Below are 25,197 nucleotides of genomic sequence, written 5' to 3' on the forward strand. Positions count from 1 at the left end.
CAATTTCCACCCTAAAGCAAAGTGGCTGTCATATGTGACTGTAGGCGGGGACAGAGCCTGACCACCCTCTGGGATGGGGAGAGGGGACACACAAAATCCAGGGAGGCCTAGGGAATGTCTGATACCCCGCCCCCCCAAGTACATTAAGCCAGAGTCTGGGTCAAATGCCAGATGTTGGCCATGTGACTGAGAAGGAGGTGGAGGAGGGATACTAAAAGTCATCATTAGGCCAGCTGGGCTTAGTAGGTGGGTAGAAACTAAACCAGAGAGCTTGGGAGCCTGAAATACTGGCTTGCGAGACCTCAAAAAACTGCAACCCAAGAAAAGTGATTGGATGTATTTGAAAGATTTCAAAGCACAAACTCAAATCTGCATGAGATTACCAAAAGCATGGTTTTGCTCAGTGTTATTTTTAGGAGAACATAATACACAAAGCTGTGTTCATTTCCCTCAGAGATTTTTCCTGAATAGTATTGGTATTAATAGCTTAGGAATGAGAAGCCATTTCTGGTTTTGTTTTTCACCCCACCATCTTTGAAATATCCAGAGTCACAGGCAAGTTAGCATGTCCCAGATGAAAAGGCAGTCCCCAGTCCCACACTCCCACAGAGGTGGCCTGGGGAATGGAATGTGCCACCTCCCAGGGAAGGTGCAGCCTCACAGCCTCTGAGTGCAGTGGGAAGAGCCTGTCTGCCAGGAAACAGGTCACTCTGTGATGCGGATATGCTGAGAGAGCCCTGTGCTGGATGCAGAAGTTGTCAAAAACCTTGAAAGCAAAACAAAAGCAAGCTAATCCTGAAATATATTCCACTTGAAGTTTTTGGACAATTTTTTTTTAAAAAAAGAAAAATGTTTAGGATAATTATAAATCACAGTATTTATAAACGATTAAAAGTATATTTAGAACAGTTTTATTTACCTGATTATCTGTTTGGTACCTGTATAGCTGAATTGTGGATTTGGACTTGTACTCCCTGGTGTCTGCCCTTTCCCCCACTGTGCTCAGACACATCCTTGGTGTAGCCTCCCTTTCCAAGGGCTGAAGAGAGGAAGGCAAGGAGGAAGGAGCTCACTGCTATAGAATTGGGAGGTGGCAATGTCCACACCACTCACCTCAGTACACCCATCCATATGCTGTTCATAAATTCTTCCAAGACAATTAGATTCAGAAAGTACTGACTTCCCCACATGACCCAGAAATACAGAACACTTAATTTTTTAAAGATTTTGAAAGAGAGGAAAGATAGTAAGAAAGCACAAGCCGGGGGAGGGAGAAGCAAACTCCCCATTTAGCAGGAAGCCTGATGCAGGGCTCAATCCCAGGACCCCAGGATAATGACCTGAGTCAAAGGCAGACATTTAACAACTCGGGCACTCAGGCACACTCTTTGTAAAAGATTTTTATTTTCATGTAATCTCTACACCCAACGTGGGGCTGGAACTCACAACCTTAAGATGCTCTACCAATTGAGCCTGCCAGGTGCCTCCTAATCCAAGGCTTTTAAAGGAGGCTTAATGGGGGTGTGTGGGAGGGGGCACCTGGATGGCCATCAGTTAAGCATCTGCCTTCAGCGTAAGTCATGATCTCAGGGTTCTGCTCAGTGGGAGTCTGCTTCTCTCTCCTCATGCTCTCAAATAAAATCTTAAAAAAAAAAAAAAAAGGCTTAATGAATAGCAACCCACTCTCTAGAGGTTTGTCCCATAACCAGAGGCAAAGGGTGGGTGACAGATTGCGCCTGAGACTTAGCAACCCCCAGGCACAAGACCTACCACCTTAACCTGATCACCTCACCTGCCACTACTGAGATCACAGTCCTTAGTCCCAGATGCAGGTGAGCCCCAGGGTCCAGCTGTCTGGCTGGGGTCTCCCTAACATAGGGATTCATGAGGTGTCAACTCTGCCTATATGTTTTCTTTTTGCTGCCTCCTTGACTGCTTGTTGGGCCTGCCCTGCTCCTTTGTAACACACAGTACCCAAACTGCACAATTAACAGCAGGGGGCCTAAGTCCTTTGACAAATATCACTTATTTTTTTTTCAGTAAGTTTTAAGGTTCCCAGCAAAACTGAGCAGAAAGTTCAAAATTTGCATATGCCCCTCTGTCCAGCCCCCAGGACTATGAACATCCTGTGCCAGAGGGGACATACATTTTCATTTTCTTCTGTGCTCTTCTGGTCAAAGAGCTGCTACTCCTTGACCCCTCTGAGCTCTCCAGTAGCCTCTGCCCCACCAGCCTTCCAGCACCTCTCTACAGCATATCCCTGTTTTATTACAGTGCGAGGAATGATGTCATGTGTGCTTCCAGTGGTCAGTTCAGTTGTTCTGTAAAGACCTTCAAACTCCATGGCTTCATGTGGTCCTAACAGCCCCTAGGACACAGGTGGTACAAATAAGATTGTCATTTTAGATCAGAGGAAACAAGCCCAGAGTTGTCACATGGCTTAAGCAGGTCATACAACTAATTGGTAACCAAAAACTAAGACCCTTGTACTTTCCAGAAATCATGCAGTTGCCCTATTTGGCTAAAGTTCTAATTCCTTTTCCCTTTGACCATTTACCACATTTCCTAATGTGCAAACACATGTGCCCTGTCTGGGGTGAGAGTCAGATGCTAAATTCCAATGGAAGTTACTGAGTTGGAAGAGTTATTTTTTCTCAACCCAAAAAGCCAGTCTGTCTTCTCTTAGTAGCTGGTGTCCCTGGGCTCGCAGCCATCTTGTGGGAAGGGGCAATGCCTGGTCCCCATGCAGGAATGGGAAGCTTTGCCTGACTACACCTGTGAGTCCATTCATGGCCTCGCTGGAAAAGAGCACACCAGTTTGGAAGAGGGGAGGGAGGATGACAGCAGGGTTAAATCTCCAGGAGCATTTTCAGCTCACAAGATATAGCCTGGGTGGAGACAGCCTAAAATGGGTGGAGTTAGACACTACATAAAGGAAGATGCGGAATTCTAAGATTGGACGATCAACAGCTTTCTTGAAATCTAGAAGTTGGAGAGCAGAAGACCAGAAGACAGAGCTTTCAGATCTTTCATGGGAGCGATCCACTGGATTGCCACTGGAAGCCTAGCTTCTGTACTGGGAGCCTAGCTTCTGTACTCGGTACAGAGGTACCATTAATCCTGAAAAGATGATGACTGGAAGTAAAGATAACATGCTTTAAAAGGAGAAATAAAAAAAGCTCCTCTATGTGATTCCATCATAAAGAAGCCAAAACAGAAAAGGTTATCAACTCTAGAATAGAGAAAAAGTCTCATGTTACAGAAAAGACTGGAAAACGTGGGTCAAGGTAGTAAGGCATGAAATAAAAGTCAAATTCATGATATTTAAAACAACCAACTTCTTTAATTAGAAAGCAACAAACATGCAAATGGCAAGTGTAGAAATTTATTTGAACCAATATTTTCACTATAATGAAAATTACTCTTCCACATTGATCCAAGCTCTCATTTCTGAAGGTTAGGGAAAATATTGCACTTTGCATTTTCTAGCACTCCTCATACATGGCAAAAGTTTTTAAAACATTTTGCTAGTTTTGTTTTACACACTCTCCCAAATTCATGCACACAATCATTCCAAACCAATGTTATTAGGTTATCCCAAAAAAAGGGAAAAACTCCAAAACACCATAACCTTAAAATTGCACTAAAGCTCTGTAAAGAAAAAATATAATAAATGTCTTATACAAATTTCAGAACATCTAAGTGCTTGCCAATAAGAGTTGGTTATTCCTCGTCCTCATTTTCATTCTCCTGACCAGAGCCTTCTGATCTGTCACCCTCCAACCGGTCTGGAAAACATAATATGAAACCCACAAAAAGAAATGCTTTAGTATTATAATTAAAATAATTTTCAGTACCTTTTATTTAAAACTGATTAAAATGTATACAGTTCAACACATCATCATGTAAAAATCAGTTCACTTCTGTGTGTAGGTATTTTTTGTGGCTAGAAGCAAACAGAATAAAGGAAACAGCACTATAACTTTGAATATGCATGTAATTCTAAACATATAACAATTAAAAAGAAAAACCCTAAGATCTTGATGTATTACAGTTCACCACCATGGACTTGGGAGTCTGGGAGACTAAGGAGGTGTATCATGCCACCAAACAGGGAGGCTGTGGGGGAACCCAGGGACCATTCTTGAGGATCTGTATTTCTGTTTATAAAACGATTTTTTAACTTATATCTGCCATGTTCCAGGCGTTGTCGTGTAAGGATACAATAGTGGCCAAAACATACATGTAATCTCTCCCTCAAGGAGCTTATCTAGATTAACTACCCAAATGAATATATAAACTAGTGAGTGAACACGGCATTGTTCTCAAGCTTTCACGATATATTTGTCGTTCTCTGCATGAGACACACCCCCAGTTGTTCCGCTATAAATGTTCTGCTTACTCATCTCAATGCAACTATTATCCCCTTTGTGAAAGGTTTCCCGGACTTTTTCAAACATCCGACTCGCAGAATGATGAACTCCCTCCTCTACATTCCAAACCCTGTGTCTACTGTATAACGATGATCCTAATTACAGGGATGGTTTGTTTGCATGTCTTCTTATAGACCAGACTTCAAGGGCTTTTTGAGCTCCTGGGATGGTAGGAGTTTTTTTTTTTTTTTTTTTTTTTTAATCTTACATTCTCAGAGCCTAGTACAGGATGTTCAATGATAGTTTGTAGAATAAACAGAACGAATGCCTTACTAAGATATGTTACCTTAGGGTATGTAAAGAAGGCAACAGTATGAAACCAGTACCACTATTAGGATGGAGCCCATTCTGCCACAGAAGCAGTTCCCCATGGTAATGTGGAAAGAAGATTGAATCCTGAAATTTTATTACCTAGAGCAGCTTAAACTCTCCCACTGGATCCCAAGTCAGTAAGACCAAGAGCAGTATACAGAAGGGACTGTATGTTTACCATCCAACTGAACTGGATTAGTAAGTCCCCTCCGTGCTGACTCCATTTCAAAGCCAAACGAATCAGATAATGTATGTGTATATGCTTTACAACCTGAATTATACAAATTTTAGCTATTATTACACAGTAAGTGTTCAATACACATGTGCAAAATAAGTGAACAAAAACAAGATTTGGATATACCTTCATATATATCACTGAGGACTCTGCACGCGGTGGAAGAATTGCTGATCACTTAAGGGCTACCTAACGAATGTCAGTATAAAGAGATTACAGTCTTTTTGTGTGACAGACTTCCATTAGAGAAGAAAACATGAAGCTGCTATCAGCTGAAGTAGATTACGGTGAAAGGGATCCTGGATGACTGACCACATTCAACACACCTATTCCTGTCACGTGGGAAGCAGGAGGAGGCGGTGTCAGACTACTTCCGAGCATGTAGGCTCTTACCCACATTCTTTTTGTCACATTATGAATGAAGATGGGGAAATGGGGGGTTAACAAGAATGGTCTCAGCCTTTATCCAGGAGTGTAGACGTGAGAATTCTGCCAAGTCCAGAGCAAGCCTTGAGGAGACCCGTGAAGCCCAGAGTGTCGAGTATAGGTCAGTGAATAACTGACAGTGGCTTCTAGAATGAGGAAGAGGGCAGAATAATTGTTCTTTTCTCAAACCCCTCTCAAACAACCGCTGTAGAGTCCTCTCTCAGAACATAAACCCAGTTTGCTAAGAATCAATTAGATGAAATCTTTTGTTCCTGAAACTGTACCTCTGAGGCAGGAAGACTACAAAGCAGCTCAGACCAAGCAGGTCTAAGACACACAATTCTTTTAAATCAAAACTAAAAATAAGAGTCGCCTTGACATCAGGAGACTCACCTCCAAACTCCCCTCCATGGGTCCTACCTGACTACTTAAACCAGGCAGTTACCAGAAAAGGGCAATAGGTAGCCATGCCCCTTCATCTGCTCTGGGTCTGTGGCAGAGGCCCTATCCTCTGCTGTCCTCCCCCCGCTCCCTGGTGGCGGATTCAACAAGCTTCTAGTGCCCTTGTTCTGCCTCAAGTGGATACTTTCACCTAATCTGCTTCATCCCACATTTAGAGGCCCCCACCCGACTGAGAGAGATACCACATTTAGACACCACAGTCTTTAGTGAAGTATTCATGGCATGACTTTGGTTGGTTTTTTGAAAATGCAGAAGCTCAAGCCCTATTCAGATAAAATGAGTAAGAATCTAAAGGAGCTAGGATCCAATTATTTGTAGTTTAAGAAGCACAATAGAGAATCTATAGTATAGCCTTCATTAAAAATCACAGCTCTACCAGGAAGGCATTGCCCTGAATCTATTCTCTGGACTTCCCAAGAAGCCTTGAGGAGTAACAGAGGGCTGGACTATTCTGTGGCTAGCCTGCACTTACATGACCACAGTCTGTTACTAACTCTCCTTGAATATGCACACATGATCTACTTGGAAAACTGGAGACCAGGAGGGAAGGAGAGGAAAGGGGGAACATGTGACTCATCAAATAACTAGATATTTTCAAGATTAAAGCAACTTGAATACCTTTTTCTCTCCAGTCTTTTAAATAAGAGAAGCAAGAGAGAGAGTTGACTAAACCAATTAGAAATTCTCTTTTTGGTTGACAGCAACAAGGACTGGAAAGAAGGGAATCTTCATGCTATAAGATATCTTATCTTTTTTTAATTTTTTTTAATTTTTATTTATTTATGATAGTCACACACACACACACACAGAGAGAGAGAGAGAGAGAGGCAGAGACATAGGCAGAGGGAGAAGCAGGCTCCATGCGCCGGGAGCCCGACGTGGGATTCGATCCCGGGTCTCCAGGATCGCGCCCTGGGCCAAAGGCAGGCGCCAAACCACTACGCCACCCAGGGATCCCAGACATCTTATCTCATACTAAAATTGAAGGAGAAGGGTAGTACCTGTTAGCTAACAAACCACTGGCTCCTCAGCAGCTGCATAAAACAGATTCTGCACGAATCAGAAGAATGGTTTTCTACAGAAACTCAGGGAGAGCCATTCACCAGATAAGCTCTTTACAAAAACAAGTGAGTTTTAGGAATCCTAATCAGCAAATGTTTTTGTTTTACAAAATGCTGCCTCCTCAAATCTGAAATCTAAATGGATGAATTTTAAGAATTACTCACTGTTATTCAAGAAAATGGATCAAAAATGTTACAGTGATAATGATTTGGGAACCCAAAAGCTACTGCAAAAGTATTTTGGACTACTAACATTTTCTGTTTCTATTCCATGTTTATTTTGAAATTTTCATTCTTTCCTGGTAGTAGTTAATATTTACAATTTGAATATTTCCTCTCCATCTCATATGGGCTTCTTCAATTCTTCAGATGTGCTCCATACTCTCCTCCAGGACTTTGAAAATTGCTACCTACCCTTTCCTTTCCCCGGTATACTCTCTCTCCATTCCCCACTCTCTCTGAGGAAGTGGTAATTAATCCACTGCTTACAGAGACCTGAAGGATAAGTAGAAGTTATCCTAACAAAGAGTGAGGATGGGTGGAGACAGCATAGTGTTAAAGATCCTGAGGTAGAAAAGAGCTTGACATGCCCCCAAATTCAAAGAGGGCCAGAGTGGATGGATTGGAAAGAGGAGGAGAGAATGCTGTGAGAGAGCCTGAGGAGCAGTTTGAGCTGAGATCACCCAGAGGGCTGCATGTCATATTCGTGAACTGAATGTATTCCTACAAGTGAATTTTCCAAGGTCAAACAGTGGTAAGGGCCTGGAAGCCAATTTCACATTAAGGCTTTACCATTCATCAGTAGTGTGACCTGGGGCTAGTTATTTTGTAATAATTGACGCTGTAAACGTTTGGAGCTAATTAGGAAAAATTTGTGAAATAAGTAGTATGATGCCTGATACATTATAGGTACTCCAGAAATGGTTGTTGTTATTAAATAACAGATACTACCCAGCATATGTAGAAATTTCATTTATGAAATCGTGAAGAACAATAAATGCTCCTGTTTGATAAATGTATTTTGTTTATAATGGATACTAGATCTTTTCTATCATTACAAACAGATTATTCACTTCCTTCTTGAATACTACTTATAATATATATATATTTTGTGTTCCTTTGGCACTCAAACTCACAGTGTATCATTGAAAACAAAAACATATTTAAAAAGCTTACTGAAGTTATGTGTTGCAACCCTTACAGTAGCATGTTACATCTGTTTTTTTCTGGGCTAGGGTTAATTTTGACCACATCTACCACTAAAAGGTATTTACTATAACATATTTTAAGGTTTATGGTATGATCCTACCCTCTGAGAAGCACAGATGATAAAAGTTTTCAAGTGACTTTGTTTTTGCATTCTGACACTTTTTGGTACATTTGGTTCATGAGGAAATAAGTTACTGTACTAAGATCAAGAGTTCACAGAACTCCTAGCTCAGAAGTTACACTGTTTCATTTTGTGGTTAAAAGAAAATTATATAAATCGCTTTAAAGCAGATCTTAAATAATGACATGATATAACAGTGGTGCTAATAATACACTGACAGTTCTTACCAGCTCGGATATGATTCAGCGAAGCCAACATCCTCAACATGAAAGAGGCTGGCACCGTGATGGTGTTTCTGGTCTCTTCCAACATGAGTTCATTTCGAGTTATAACCTATAAGGCAAGTTTAACAACCATGTCAGGAACCATGACATAACTGTAGTTTTTCCTTGAGGATTAGGAGGATTCTGCAGGTCTGAGGAGAAATTACTTCATTCTTTATATGTACTTCATTGTTGATATATATTTCCACCTTAAGGCTACTTGATGTTAGGTAATTACTTGAACTTGCAGTTGAGGGAGTAACATCACAGAGCACTAGCTTTCAACTGGCAGAAAGACAAAAGCCAAACATTGAGGCTACTTAAAACATCAAGAATTCAATTTATTTTTCACTTGAGATTCGTTTCCCAGAGCAGTCTACCTGTGTCTGCTCCTTTTCCCCTATGGTAGACCTGATACATTTAGTGACACAGTGGTGTTAAATTATTTCCGCAGGGTCACTCGGATCCTTCGAGAAAATGTTACTTGACTGAGGCAAAGTGATCTTGAAAAATAAACTTTTGGATAAGTTATCAATGGCTTCTCTCTTATGTACCAAGACAGGACTAAATGAATATCCATAAACACCTAGGGATCTAATGTGTAATCAAGGGCAAAGGGGAAAAGAAAAAGAACAGCAAAGTACATGGCAAAGGAAAAAAAGGAAGGCAGGAAAGGCTAAGAGGAAGACAAAGATGCTAATGTGGCCAAAAAAGGAAGGCAGGAAAGGCTAAGAGGAAGACAAAGATGCTAATGTGGCCAATGGCATACAACACACTTTTAGCCAGGCAGGGCACCCCCAGGCCCTTTACAATCTTGCCCCAAGGAGCTGCTCTCTTATCCATTCACCAAATGGCTCACTTACCTTAGACACCTTGGAAACTGCTGATTCTTCATTCTCAGGTCTCCTTAGCTCCCTGTCTGCCTGGTTTCAATTCACACCTCCTCTGTGAAGACTCCCCCATCCCATCTACCCCACTGACAAGCACATCTACTCCTTTTTTGCAAGGGCTTCCAGACGACTGTGCATGCCTCTGCATTCTGGCTGACTGTTCATATGTCTGTCTTTCCTGCCAGTCCATGAGCTCTGAGGGAAGGTTTATTTTTTAAAATTCAGCACTATGCCTGATATACACCACGTTTATAAATGTCTATTAGAAAGCAGATGTGGGTTGTGCTGTGAACTGTCAACCTAGGTTGACAGTACCCGTTTTCTAACTTACTAATTACATTTTTTAGCAATGGACCCTTACTTTATGTTTTTAAGAGGGTACAGCATCAACTTGAGCTGCACTCACTCACAGTTAATTAGTAGCTGATTAATGCCATGAACCCTTATTTTCGTAAGAAATCTTATATGAAAACCCACTAATAAAAACCCTAGCTGAAGTTGAGTAGGAAAAGCCCTGAATTTAGCTTTTGTATCATCCACCTTCTCCTTCCCAACCCCACAAAAAACCTAGAGCTTCACAAACCCAGTTTGAAAACTGCTGGCTTAACAAGAAGCTGAAATTTCAAAATCTTAAAATGTAACAATAAAGGAAGAGATTCTCCAATCATTTGTTCTGCCTCTTTTTGGCTGTGATTATGGAGGACAGCCATAGTAAAACTAATTTCCTTAAAAGGAGAGGAGATGTTTTTAAAATGATTCTTCATTGTAAAAAGCTCAAAAAACAGTCAATCTGTTTTTCTTAAACTATAATATACTTAATCTGGTATTACCAATGATCAATTTTATAATTAGCAAAGTAATATTTTGAATTTTACCTGGCTGATATTATAGGTATGTTTTTATCTTAATTTTTCTTTTTCTTAAAATTTGACCTCCTTAATTGAATAAACTTGTTCATGTTACCAAATAATAATAAGGTGCTTTCTATGTTCTTAAGAAAGCATTTCAGGAGGGCAGCCCGGGTGGCTTAGCAGTTTAGCGCTACCTTCAGCCCAGGGCGTGATCCTGGAGACCTGGGATCGAATCCCACATCAGGCTCCCTGCATGGAGCCTGCTTCTCCCTCTGCCTGTGTCTCTGCCTCTCTCTCTCTGTCTCTCATGAATAAATAAATAAAATCTTTAAAAAATGATACCTTAAAAAAAAAAAAGAAAGCATTTCAGGAACAAAGTAGCATATGTTCTATAATAAGTGTAAGTAAAAATCTTACTTCATCAGCAAGTTTTCGGTTAAAAATCCTTGACTCTTCTAGTGGTGACCAGATCTTTATGTCATAATCTATGCCAGATGAAGCTAGAACTAGAAATAAAATGTTGCATATTAATATAAAGCAGTAAGACATGCATACGTGTTATACATTATGCATGTATGTGTGTGTATATGTATGTGCACACACATGTATGTAGTATAGGTACAGCAAAACTGAACTGGCATGAAATTGTACTGATATATTTAATTAACTAAGAATATTATTTTGAAGATTTCCTAACAGTTAACCCTAGAGCATAATTTTAAGACCATATTTTGAAATCACTTAAATTTCTTTTTTATCCATTGCTCTTTTATGAGAAACACGGGCAACATCAAGTGGAAGCCACACATAAGCTAAGCTCCTTTGTTTTGGTAAATTAACTCCCACATGTGAAGACTAACCAGGCTTGGAGGTTCAGTTTGGATAAGCAGTGTGCAGAGTTCAGTCAAACCTCTTGCACTGGTAAAACTTAGAAGAAATATTAGAAAATAAACTCTTTAATCTATTTCCCCATACTTTCTGCCAAAGGGAGGTTATAAGTTTTTTTTGTTTTAAACCCAATGAGAGTTATAACAGACTCTCGTGGCTGCCTTCTAGGATAATTTGCATTATTCTATATTAACAACTAGAATAAAACTGGAGCTGATGTACTGATTTCTGTAAGAGGCCATCTTACTTGGGTCAAAAGGATGTGGCTGCAGGCAGTTTACCACATGATTATCAGCTTCCAGAAGCATTAAATGCTCAGCAGTGTGACGATCCCAGATGAAGATATGGCCACAGTCAGAACCACTCATTACAAAATTAGCACCCCAGAAATTGGCTTCTTTTATCTAAGGGTTTAAACAAAGGAAATTATAAGAAAATTCAAATCAAAGTTATTAAAACAAAGATTTATTCTATTCTGCAATTGAAAATATTAATTGGCTTAGAAAATAATAAAAAATAGAAGAGAGTCTTCATCTTCTATTTTAAAATGACAGAGATTTATCAACAAGCATGATGTGACAGTAAGTAATGAAGAGTTCCCCATGAAAATAGAGATTTTGCTCTGTTACTGTTATATTTATAGGGCCTTAAACAGTACTTGGCAACAGTAGGTGCTGAATTAGTAACTGCTAAATGAATGAGATTTCTGGGTTTTGGAAAGTATAATGGAAACTTCTATATATGTTGTTGAACATTCCAAAAATGGTTCCATTTTAGCTTTATAAGATAATAAAAACAAATCATAGAAAAAAATGAATGTCTCCCTTTTACATTTTGCTTTATGCCAAAAGAACAGAAAGTACCAATCTTTTTATTAGCTATTCTCTCACAACTGAGAAGGAAGGATATAAACATATTTACTTTTATGAAGCAATGAGACAAAGGAATAGTATATACTGGAATGGTTAGGAAGACATTTTTCAATGGTGCATTTGAATGAACCATCCAAAATCTTTGTAGTTTAGGATTTTTTTTCAGTCATTTCATTGACAGCTGATACTTTGCTATTTATGCCAACCCAAAGGGGGAGACAGTTTTGCTGTCTATAACTATTGTTATATTTACTTAACTTCTTTTCTTTTTTCACTCCTACCCTAAATATTTTCATCCAAACTTTTAAAAAGCAAAATACAAGAAATGTACATTGTTATATTTACTTAACTTCTTTTCTTTTTTCACTCCTACCCTAAATATTTTCATCCAAACTTTTAAAAAGCAAAATACAAGAAACGTACATTGATTACTTCTATCAATAATGAGCATTCTCTTTAAATTGTTACCACCACTGCTATCTATGGAGAGAGCTAAGTTATTTCCCTACCCCAAAGTAACCTTTTTTTTTAAGTAAGCTCTGTGCCCAGTGTGTGCTTGAACACGGAGCCCCTAGATCAAGTGTCACATGCTCTACCGACTGAGCCAGCCAGGAGTTCCCCCAAAAGTAACTTTTTCCCTTGACTCTGAAGAAAGCAGATTAAAACTGATTTTGTAGATACTTTTGGATGACTCAATGAATATTTGAGAACAACACTTTCTAAGTATGAATGTTTCAGAGTTAATAGTTATGCTAATATCTTGCAAGATGGTCTTAGTAAATAATTAGTATCACACTGGGCATACAGACTTATGGACTGTAAAACTTGAAAAGATGTTAGAGATCATGTGGTCTATTTTTTTTTCATGTGGTCTATTTTTTATTTATAGATGAGGACACTAAAGTCTAAAGAGACAAAGTGACTAAAATAAATCTTCACTTATCAATCTTAGGAAGAGTTGCTATAATTAATCAGACTACCTTTTACAATGAGCCTGGATTTTATATATATCTAAATCTTTCTCTCCAAATCAACCAGGGTGCTAATATGAGCTAAAAAAAAAAAAAAAAAAAAAATCTACTAGGCAGGTTGACAGCAAGTGTGAGAGACCAAAAAGAAGCAACTGTTACTTGTACCAGCTAAAAATTTTAACCTTCTACAACATTTCCTTAGTAGGGTAGAATTTTCTTGTAACAATAATGGTCTTTGGCAACATATTCGAGGACTAAAAGAACCATGTTTGAGTAAAGAGGTAACTGGTAAGGTATAATAATGCTATACTGGAATCACACCAGGAACATATGAAGATCATCAGTATGGAAAAAAAATTTAATATTATGAATCTGCAATTTCTCCAAAGAGTGCCATGAGCATTTGGTACCATTGTCCTGGAGTTGCGATGGCCCTTATAAACCATCTTTACTAGTGGCCTTCTAATGTTCAAAGTATCCAATTCTTCCATTTCTTTCCTTTCTTTTCTCCGCCTGAAGAATTCCTGAATGCGGGCAACAGCAGAGCGTCTATGAATTACATATTAAAAGAAAAAAACAAAAATAAATTAAAAAGACATTCACAGTCACTACAGAGCCAAAATGAGGAACATTAAAGTACAGTAAAGTCGAGAAAATATTTAAACTAAATATTATCTCAATAAGGCATCCCCAACCAAAGCATAAAAAGGCAGACACAACAGTGAGACTATATCAGACTAGTTGAGTTACTAAAACAAAATATTTTAGTGAAGAGATCACTTAGAAATTTGGTACTGGTTGAGAGAGTAAAGGAAATAGCATGCGGCACACTGGTTTTTAAAGGGCTATTTTATAAAAATGTAATATAGACAAAATTAATATGAAATTTACTACAAACAAAACAAATCCTATTCAGTATCATTTCTCTTCTCCATATGAGGAAATGTAAAGGCATACAGAGAAACCAAAAGAAATTAAGTGTAACATATAATATCAGTGGGTAAACTTGTTTTGAGATTTAGTTTAAAGATGTTCCCAGCAAAGAACAGACTAGGCATGAAAAAGAGAATATTATTTTATGTACAGTAAATCAAGAACTTTCAAATAGATTCTACTCTATATGGACTCCATACAAAAGTATAGATTTGGAGCTAATGAGGCAGATTTTACTCTCCTAAGAACTGAGTTGGTTATGGTGCTGGAGATTGAAGAATAATGAGCTCTTTTAAGACTGATTTAATTATTAGAAGAAACTTTTCCTAACACATGATATAGTTAATAAGCTTGTTAGTTTGAATTTATTATTTAAAACATTATATTTTGACATATAATAGACCAAAAAAGTTTACAAATCAGTAAGAAAAATGAACACTGTAACAGAAAAATAGTCAAAGGACAAGAGCAGGGAAATTATAGAAGAAATGGTCAGTAAATATATAATATAATGCTGAGCCTCACTAATAATAAGATGAAAATAACAAGTTGACTTTTTTTATGAGACAAGAGTATAGGAACTACTAATAGGCGTTGGCGAGTGGTTCTATATATAAAAAATCTAAATGAACTCCTTTACTGGAAACTTTTCATTGAAGCAGAATACATACACAGGGAGGCATATCATAAGTGTGTAATACAATGAATTTTCACAAGTGAAACAAACCCATGACCAGCACTGGTAGTGAGAAACAGCATAAGTGGAATTCCAGAATTCTCCCAGTGCTTCACTCCCACTGAGAGAGAACTATTATTCTGACTTCTAACAGTATGAATTACTTTTGCAAATTTGTGAATACTAATTATATGGAATCACAGGATATATATTTTTTAGTCTAGCTTCTTTAGCTTAACATTATTTTTTAAGATTCATCCATGTTGTCTTATTTAGCTGTAATCAATTCATCCCCTTTGCTGTAGAATACTACTTTGTAAAAAGACATTATAATTTATGTATCCATTCAACTGTTGGTAGACACTGGGTTGGTTCACAGTTGCTGATTATCAAATTAGTGCTACTGTCCTTGGCAAATATATGTCCATGTTTCTGCTGCGTATATACCCAGGAAAATGGCTAGACCACAGAATGTACATATGCTCAGCTTTAATAGATACTTCCAAACAATTTTTGAAGGGGTTACACCAATTTACATTCCCACCAGCAATATACTGTGTTCCAGTTCACTAAAAATTAAATAGTATCTATTAAAATTTAAAATATGTATTTGCTGGGAGCACCTGGCTGTCTCAGTCAGTAGAACATGCGACTCTTGATCTTGGGGGTTAATGAGTTCAAGCCCCACACTGAATGTAGAGATTACTTTTAAAAAAACTTTTTAAAAAATGTTTTATTTATTTGAGAGAGAGAGGGAAAGAGAGATAAGGGGGGAAGGGCAGAGAGAGAGAGGGAATTGCTCAACCGAGTCACCCAAGTTCCCCCCAAATAAAAAAAAACACTTAAAAAAAGTATTTGCTTTGATGCACCAATTCTACCTTTAAAAAATGTATGCTGCACAAAAGTTAAGCAAATATACAAATACTATATATTTTGTATTGTTTATATTTAGATTATACATACATTTATGTAATATAAATTTTTACTGTAGTGAAACTTCTGTAGTGTACTTTCAGAAAGACTGGAAATAATCTAAATGTTCACATGGAAAGGATAGATTAATTAAATAAGTTATGTTACATCCATATATTGGAATATTTATACCATCATTAAAAAAGATAAGGAAGGGGCACCTGGCTGGCTCAGTCAGTGGAGGGTGCGACTCTTGATCTCAGGATTGTGAGTCTGAGTCCCACACTGGGAGTGGAGATTACTTTAAAATATTTCAAAAATAAAATTAAAAAACCATATGGAGAATCCATAAGCAACTATGTGAAAACTGTTACCATTATACTGCCAAATCTGCAATACTGGTTAAAGAATATTCTTAGGGGCAGCCTGGTGGCACAGTGGTTTAGCGCTGCCTGCAGCCCAGGGTGTGATCCTGGGGACCCAGGATCGAGTCCCACGTCAGGCTCCCTGCAAGGAGCCTGCTTCTCCCTCTGCCTGTGTTTCTGCCTCTCTCTCTGTGTATCTCTCATGAATAAATAAATTTTTTAAAAAAAGAATAATTCTTAGGGAAACAATTCTATATATGCATAGAAAGGGTCTATGTAAAACCAGAAACCGAATCATTAGTAACACTTTTTTTTTTTTTAAAGATTTATTTATTCATGACAGACACATAGAGAGGGAGAGAGAGAGGCAGAGACACAGGCAGAGGGAGAAGCAGGCTCCAGGCAGGGAGCCCGAAGTGGGACTCGATCCCAGGTCTCCAGGATCCGGCCCTGGGCTGAAGGTGGCACTAAACCGCTGAGCCACCTGGGCTACCCTAGTAACACTTTTTAAAACAATTATATAACAATTTCATACTCCTACTTTTATAGTAAAAATGTATTTTCTTTTTCATAAAATGATATACTGTAAGTTATACAAGCTTATTTAAAAGTGTTGTAAAACCTTTATACTGTGCTTCGTATATCCAAAAAAAATGGGTCTACACATAAATTTTTAAATTAGATAAAATTAGGAAGTTCCATGCAAAAAAGTGACATGTTTACTCTGATTTTCTCTTTCTGATTGGGAGGTGATAATAAGAAGGACTAAGAGTTCAAATACTCTCAAAAGAAACATAATATAATTAGATCTCTCTTCTTAAGTAGAAGAGAAGACACTCTGAATCAGATACAAATATATGCTTAGCAAAAAAACAATAAATAGGGATCCCTGGGTGGCTCAGCGGTTTGACACCTGCCTTTGGCCCAGGGAGCAATCCTGGAGTCCCGGGATCGAGTCCCGTGTCAGGCTCCCGGCATGGAGCCTGCTTCTCCCTCTGCCTGTGTCTCTGCCCCTCTCTCTCTCTCTCTCTCTCTCTCTCTCTCTCTCTCTCTCTGTCAATCATGAATGAATAAATAAAATCTTTAAAAAAAAAAAAAAAAAGAACAACAGGGCAGCCCTGGTGGCGCAGCGGTTTAGCGCCGCCTGTAGCCCAGGGTGTGATCCTGGAGACCCTGGATCGAGTCCCACGTCAGGCTCTCTGCATGGAGCCTGCTTCTCCCTCTGCTTCTCTCTCTGCCTCTCTCTCTCTGCATCTCTATGAATTTAAAAACAAAAAACAAAAAAACAAAACAATAAAGCAATAAATAAAAAAACTCTTTTGTTAAGAAAGCAGAGTATCAGGTAATAGAGGAAACAAATGACCTTGCTGACAAACGAAAGGCCTTAGGAGCTATAAATGGGAAGATAAATTATGTGATAAATTAAGAATTTAGATAGAAGCTCAAGTTATTTAAAACAAGATGTGTGGACAAAATTAAAGCTGAATGCTTAATGAGGTAATAATAATTAAGAACTAGTGAGGACAGTACTAGACCAAAAATGTTCATTTCATTTAAAAGTTAGCTGTAGAAAAAAAAAAGTTAGCTGTAGAATATGGTCTAATTTACTGCTTAATATTTGTTTAATTTAACCATTCTAATTTTAAAATCTAGAACTCCACTAATCAGCCATCAAAACACGTAATGAAATCTTCCCATTTGCAATAATGTGGACAGAGCTCAAGTATATTGTTCTAAACAAAGTCAGTCACTCAGAGAAAGACAAATACCACATTATTTCACTCATATTTAGAATTTAAGAAACAAAACCAATGAACATATGGGTGGGGAAAATAGAAGGAAACAAACCATAAGAGATTCTTTATGACAGAACAGGGTTGCTGGAGGAGAGGTGTTTGAGAGGATGGACTAGATGGGTGATGGGCATTAAGAAGGGTACCTGTGATGAGCTCTGGGTGCTGTATGTAAGTGATGAATCATGGAATTCTACTCCTGAAACCAGTATTATACTATATAACTAGAATTTAAATAAAAATTAGGAGAAAAGTAAATAAATAAAATCTAGATCTCAAGTTATGCGCTTTATATTATACAGTTTTGATCCAAGATTAGGGCACCTACCACTATATCACTGTAGGAAAATTATCTAAGAGAAAAAGCTTCACGTGCACAAATTTCATATTAGAAAATAAAATGTAACAATAGATACTACACTTAAATATACAATCACGTAATGTCCAACTCAGATAACATAATAAGCTTAAAGTGAATACACTGAAACAACTTTCCTGGAGAATATTTCATAGGAAACAGTGAAAAAATATATCATTGAAAATAATGTGTACTTTATTACTTTGCAAATTTTATCAAATGAAAGTGAAAATGATACATACATATGAAGAGCACCAATCAGCAAACAAATATTTATTAAAAGCCTACAACTGGCAAAGTTGTTCTGGAGAATATTAGTCATTCTTTTATGATAGCTTATGCTAGTTTGGCACCGAAATCAAAAGTCATAAAAGACATTATAAAGTTAATTAAGTATATACAATTTTAAAAGTAAACAATAAAATCATAGTAATACAGAGTATAAATTTAAACCCAATGCAGAAAATAGAGAAAAGCAAAACTTAAAAAAAAAGATAAATCAATCCTAAAAAAGGCAAGAAGTAAAATACAAAACAAAAAAATGGTAAAACAGGATAATTAGAAGTTGGAAAAAAGTTTAAATATATCCGTAATGCTGATTTCACTCATATGTGGAATTTAAGAAAGAAAAGAGAGGAGCAAAGAAGGAGAGAGGATAAAATAAAACAAGATGAAATCAGAGAGGGACAAACCATAACACTTTTAATCATAAGAAACAGAGTTGAAGAGGAGGGGGTGAGGGGATGGAGTAACTGGGTGATGGACATTAAGGAAGCCATGGGATGTAATGAGCACTGGGTATTATATGCAACTGATGATTCACTGAATTCCACCTCTGAAATGAGTAATAGTCTACTAATTAATTGAATTTAAATTTAAAAATAGTAAAATATATATATATATATCCATAATGATAGTAAATTTAAATAGAGTAAATTCACCAATTGAGAAAAAAGATTGTCTAAGACACACTGAGAGCATAAAGACAAGGAAACATTTCAAGCAAAAGGATATTACACAAATACTAATCAAATGAAAGGTGACTTGGCTACATTAATATCAAACAAAACAGACTAAGGTAAAAAGTAGGATTAAGAATAGAGAGGATTAGGGGCTCCTGGGTGGCTCAGTTGGTTAAATATCTGCTTTGGCTTGGGTCATGGGCCTGGGCCATGGGATGGAGCCCTACTTTGGGCTCCTTGCTTAGCCAGGAATCTCTTCTCCCTCACACTCTACCTCCTCCTCCCCCCTCACTTCTTTTATGCTCTCTCTCAAATAAATGAATAAAATCTTAAAAACAAACAAACAAAAGAATGGAGAGGATTACTACATACATATAGTAAGTTCAACTTACCAGGAAGATATAATAATTTAACATACACCCAGTAAAAGTAGCCTCAAATTGCATTTAAAAAGAAAAAGGACATAACTGCAAGGAGAATTAGACAAATCCACCATAATAGTGAAGATTTCAACACAACTCTCTCCCTATTTTATAAGCCAAGCTGACAAAAATACACAAACACCAAAAATATAAATAATTTTAACAACGCAATTAATGGTCTTGATCTAATAATCACATAAAAAATTCCACATTAAAAATTAGAGTAATATTCTTTTCAAGGACCTATGAAATATATACAAACTTGACATGTACAAGGCCACAAAGTCAGTTTCTATAAATTTCAAAGACTGCATCTAACACCAACCACATTCTCTGACCACAAGTTAGATGTTATTGAAAAAAAAAATAAAGTTAAATGTATACAACTTAAGAAGTTAGGGGGAGGGGCACCCGGGTGGCTCAGTGGTTGAGTGACTGACTGCCTTTGGCTCAGGTTGTGATCCTGAGGTCCTGGGATCAAGTCCCATAAGACTCCCATGGGGAGACTGCTTCTCCCTCTGCCTATGTCTCTGCCTCTCTGTGTGTGTGTCTCTCATGAATAAATACATAAAAACCTTAAAAAAAAAAAAAAGGAGTTAGGGGGGAAAAAGTCCCACAAAATAATCTCAAAGAAAATAGATCAAGGAAATAATGAAGAAAGAAAAAGTGGAAATACAAAACAAAGAGTAACAATATTATAGAGTTCTGCCATTATGATGAAAAAATTAAAGGAGTTCAAATAAATGTTATGAATAAAAAGGTGGTTATAACTCAAGATGGCAGAAATTAAAAGAGACAATAAAAAGAGCATAATAAATTTGCAAACCTTGATGGACTGACACATTTTTTTGAAAAACCTACTAAAACTCACTAAAGAAGAGCTAGTGTAAACAGTCCTATAGGTATTAAAGAAGTAAAATAATATTTAAAAACTATCTCCAAAAGAAAACACAAGGTCCAGATGGTTTTATAGGTAAGATCTACTAACCTTTTAAAGAAAAGATCATTCCAATCTTATACAAACTCTGAAAATATGAAATATTTTTCTACTAATTCTCTGATGCAAGTGTAACTTTTTACCAAAAACAGGATCATGAAAATACAAAAAAATTCATTCCAAATATAGATACAAAAATCCTTCACAAAATATCAGCAAATCAAATCCAACAATGTATCAAAAAGATAATACATCATATCATGATCAAGTTAATTTTTTCCCAGAAATATTAAGATTGTTCAACCCAACATGTAAGGAGTTTTAAAGTCTTCCACTCCACCAACTGACAAAAAATTTAACAGACCGAAAAGTCAACAAGTCTTCCTGGATCTATAAGAGAGGGAAAGACAGTGAAAACTGCTGTCCCTGAGACTGGAGAGACAACAGGCAAACTGGGAGTCCTAGCTTAACAGAGCAGAGACTTGGGGGTAAGAACACCTGAGCTGTGTTTGAGGAACTGCTGGAGGCTCAGTGTGGACAGCTGTGAGAGTTAAAAACTCCAGGGGAAACCAGTCATAGAGGCCCTCCCCACAATATTTTCAGATTTGCCTCTAGGAGCCAGAACAGACTGCCACACAAAATGCTGAAGAAAAATCCCCTTGAGTCTCTGGCAGGGAGAAGGAAAAGGACCATTTGGAAAACTGCCAGATCACCCTATTCTTCTTAGGAGGCCTGCTTTTAGGGGAAAGTTGTTAACTAGCTAACTAGTAAGTCAGCAGGGGTTATTATCATAAATAATCAAAGCCTAACTAACCTAAGGGAGGGAAAAAAGCCAACTACAGCCACTCTGGCCATTCCATCCCACTTGAAGGAAAAGAAAAAAGCCCCTGAGGAACACCTGTAAAGTCCAGAGATGTAGGCTCACTAAGAGACTGAGACCTACTCTTAAGACTATAGGATGCTTCCCGTCCCCATGCCTCACCACAATATTACTAAATGTTTATTTAGAGCAGTTCCTTTTACATAATACATCATATAGAGCTAGTAAAAAAAAAAAAAAGGCACACCGAAAGAGAAAAAGCAATTTAAAGAGAGCCAAGTTGGAATTATCAGACCAGGAATTTAAAGTAACTATGATTAACATAACTATGATTAGGGGAGCCTGGGTGGCTCAGTTGGTTAAGCGTCTGCCTTCAGTTCAGGACATGATCCCCAGGTCCTGGGATCGAGCCCTGCATTGGGGGTCCCTGCTACTCCCTCTACACCTCCCCACTGCTCATGTTCTTTCATGCTCACTCTCTCAAATACATAAATAGAATCCTAAAAAAAAATAATTACTATTAAGGGCGCTAATGGATAAAGTACCACATGCAACAATAGAGCAATGTAAGCAGAGTGCTGGAAATTCTAAGAAAAAAGAAAGGCCAGAGATAAACAAACAAAACAGAAATGAAGAATGCCTTTGATAGGCTTATTAATAGACTGGACATGGTTGAAAAAAATCCTTGACCTAGAAGATATATTAATAGAATGCTTGAAAATCAAAAAGCAAAGAAAATAAAGACTGAAAGAAAAAGCGCAAACAGAATATCCAAGGACTGTGAGATAACTACAATAGATGTAACATAAGCATAATGAAAATTCCAGAAAGTCAGGAAAGGAAAGAAAAGAAGGAAAAGTGAGGAAAGGAAAGATAAAAGACAAGCAATATTTGAAACAATATGACTGAGAATTTCACCCAAATTAATGTCAGACACCAAATCATAGATTCAGGAAGCCTAGAGAACACCAAACAGGATAAATACCAAAAAAATCAAACCAAACCAAAAATCCTACAACCCAGGCATATCATTTTAAAAATAGAGAAAATCAAAGATTTAAAAAAAAAAAAAATCCTGAAAGCCAGAGGAAAATAAACATCTTACCTAGAGAGGAACAAAGATAAGAATCACATCCAACTTCTCCTCAGAAACTATGAAGCAAGAAGAGAACGAAGTGAAATATTTAAAACACTGAGAGAAAACAAAATCACCAACCCAGAATTTTGTACCCTGTAGAATTATCCTTAAGTAAGAAATAAAGACTTTCTCAAACAAAAAGCAAAGGAATTTGTTGCCAGTAGACCTGCCTTGCAAAAATATTAAAAGAAGTTCTTTATAGAGAAAAAAAATGAAATCAGACACATGGATCTATAGAAACAAAGGAAAAGTATCAAAGTAGGAATAAGTGAAGATAAAATAAGAACTTTCATTTTTCTCAGTTTATCTAACAGATAAGTTCAAAATAATAATAGCAATAATGTATTACACTATGTATCTTACATGTATAAATGTTTATGTTAAAGTGAAATGCATGACAGCAGTGATACAAGGGACAGGAAGAAGGAATTAAGGTTTGTTATCATATGATATTCACACTACCTGTGAAGTGGTATAGTAGTATTTGATAGTGGATTGGATTAGTTGTAAAAGTACACTGCAAACTCTAGAGCACCCACTAAAGTCTTAAAAGTAGTACAGCTGATAAGCTAAGAAAGGAGAGAAAATACAGTCATATAAAGTACTGGATTCAAACCACAAAAGGCAGAAAAAAAGAAAAAGACAGACAAGAACAAAGAACAGAGAACAATAAAGAATATGGTAAACATTAATCCAATTATATCAATTATTGCTTTGAATATCAATGTTCTAAAAACACCAATTAAAACACAGATTATGGGATCCCTGGGTGGCGCAGCGGCTTGGTGCCTGCCTTTGGCCCAGGGCGCGATCTTGGAGACCCGGGATCGAATCCCACGTCGGGCTCCTGGTGCATGGAGCCTGCTTCTCCCTCTGCCTATGTCTCTGCCTCTCTCTCTCTCACTCTCTGTGTGACTATCATAAATAAATAAAAATTAAAAAAATAAAAATAAAACACAGATTATGGGGATCCTTGGGTGGCTCAGTGGTTTAGCGCCTGCCTTCAGCCCGGGGCATGATCCTGGGGTCCCGGGATCAAGTCCCACATCAGTTTCCCTGCATGGAGCCTACTTCTCCCTCTGCCTCTTTTTTTTTTTTTAATTTTTACTTATTTATGATAGTCACAGAGAGAGAGAGAGAGAGAGAGAGAGAGAGAGAGAGGCGGAGACCCAGGCAGAGGGAGAAGCAGGCTCCATGCACCGGGAGCCCGACGTGGGATTCGATCCCAGGTCTCCAGGATTGCGCCCTGGGCCAAAGGCAGGCGCCAAACCGCTGCGCCACCCAGGGATCCCCTCCCTCTGCCTCTGTTACTGCCTCTCTCTTTCTCTCTGTGTCTTTCATGAATAAATAAAAAATTTAAAATATATATATAAAAAATAAAACACAGATTATCGGAGTGGATCAAAAAACATGACCCAACCATCCACTGTCTATAATAAATCCACTTCAAAATAAAGACTGACATAGCCACTGAGGGGGACACTTGATGGGATGAGCACTGGGTGTTATTCTGTATGTTGGTAAATTGAACACCAATAAAAATTAATTTATTAAAAAAAAAAAGACTGACATAGCTTAAAAGTGAATGCATGGAGGAAAATATACCATGCTAACACTAAACAAAAGAAAGCAAGAGTAACTCTTTCTCTCAGACACAGCAGCCTTCAAAGTAAGCAACATTTTATCAGGGATAAGAAAAGCATTACATAATGTCAAAGGAATCAGTTCTCCATAAATAATCCTTATTGCGTATGTGCCTAACCAGAAAGGGTCAAAACACAGGGGGCAAAAGCAGATAGAAATGCAAGGAGAGGGATAAGTTAAAGAAAGATATTCCTGTTTGTAGGATATTATAACATGTTACTGAAAGGCATTTTTAAAAAGACCTAAATAAATGTGGAAATAACAATATTGTGAGGATAATCAATTCTCCAAATTTATTTACAGGTTTATTACACCTATAATCATATTCTGATGACTCATGTGTGGAACTTAAAAAGTTGATCATAAAACAGACCTAAGGAAACAAAGAGTAGGCAAGTCTCTTTTAAAGAAAAATAAGAGACTTAGAAGACATTAAGACTATAAGCTAGAGTAATGATAAGAGCATGGTATTGATGGAGAGGCAAACAACTGTCCAGTGGAATGAAACAGAGCCCAGAAACAGACTTGTGTTTTTTTTTTTTGTTTGTTTGTTTTTCCAGACTTGTGTTTATATGGAACTCTGTAATATGACATGGGTAGCACTGCAGCTCCCTGGGGAAATTCAACATTTAATAAATGAACAAGGAAAATAGGGCTATTTGAGCACAAATATATATCACAAATAAAGATCAATTCCACATAGATTAATATCTTAAATTGTCAAAAGGAAACTTCGAAAGAAAATTTTTAATTTTTGAAGTTTCAGGGTAAGTAAGGATTTCTGAAATAAAAGAAAATGATATGAATTAAAGAATGATAAAGTTCAACTACATCAAAATTAAGAATGGTTCCTCAAAAGACAGCTTAAAGAAAAAATAAATCACAAACCAGAAAAAAATATTTGCACACTTATGATAGCAAATTAGTATCAAAAATTATTAAAAATTCCTTAATAATAAAAACTCAATCAACATGGAAAAGTAAAACAAGTCAATTAAAACAACCCAGTAGAAAACTAATATGGCCAAAGAACAAATGAGAGATGCATAAACTCATTTTGTAAAAGGAGAAATGAAAATCAAAACCACAAGATACCACTGTACACCAAATCAATGAGCAAAATAAAAAAAAGTAACAAAACCAAGTTGTAGAGAAGATGTGGATCAATGTAATTACTTAGTGACTTTATTAATTTACACTCCCATTTTGGAAAACAATTTGAGATTTTTTTTTTTCAATTTGA

The 25,197-nt window shown here is 37.2% G+C and overlaps 1 protein-coding gene across 8 annotated transcripts in view; it reads right to left on the reverse strand.

The window, feature by feature from the left end:
• Nucleotides 1-3,323: 3,323 nt before the first annotated feature.
• DCAF6 (DDB1 and CUL4 associated factor 6) overlaps nt 3,324-25,197 on the reverse strand; it is a 131,379-nt gene continuing 109,505 nt past the window's right edge. For all 8 annotated transcript variants that reach the window (XM_055323980.1, XM_055323979.1, XM_055323978.1 and 5 more), the window contains 5 exons: nt 13,405-13,543; nt 11,399-11,555; nt 10,681-10,769; nt 8,487-8,592; nt 3,324-3,788 (listed from right to left, as the gene is read on the reverse strand). In XM_055323980.1, the coding sequence (XP_055179955.1) occupies nt 3,724-3,788; nt 8,487-8,592; nt 10,681-10,769; nt 11,399-11,555; nt 13,405-13,543 (556 nt within the window). In that variant the 3' untranslated portion in view covers nt 3,324-3,723. The remainder of the gene's footprint in view (nt 3,789-8,486; nt 8,593-10,680; nt 10,770-11,398; nt 11,556-13,404; nt 13,544-25,197) is intronic.

This window comes from Nyctereutes procyonoides, unplaced genomic scaffold (genome assembly GCF_905146905.1).
Source record: "Nyctereutes procyonoides isolate TBG_1078 unplaced genomic scaffold, NYPRO_anot_genome, whole genome shotgun sequence".
NCBI classification, from domain to species: Eukaryota; Metazoa; Chordata; class Mammalia; order Carnivora; family Canidae; genus Nyctereutes; species Nyctereutes procyonoides.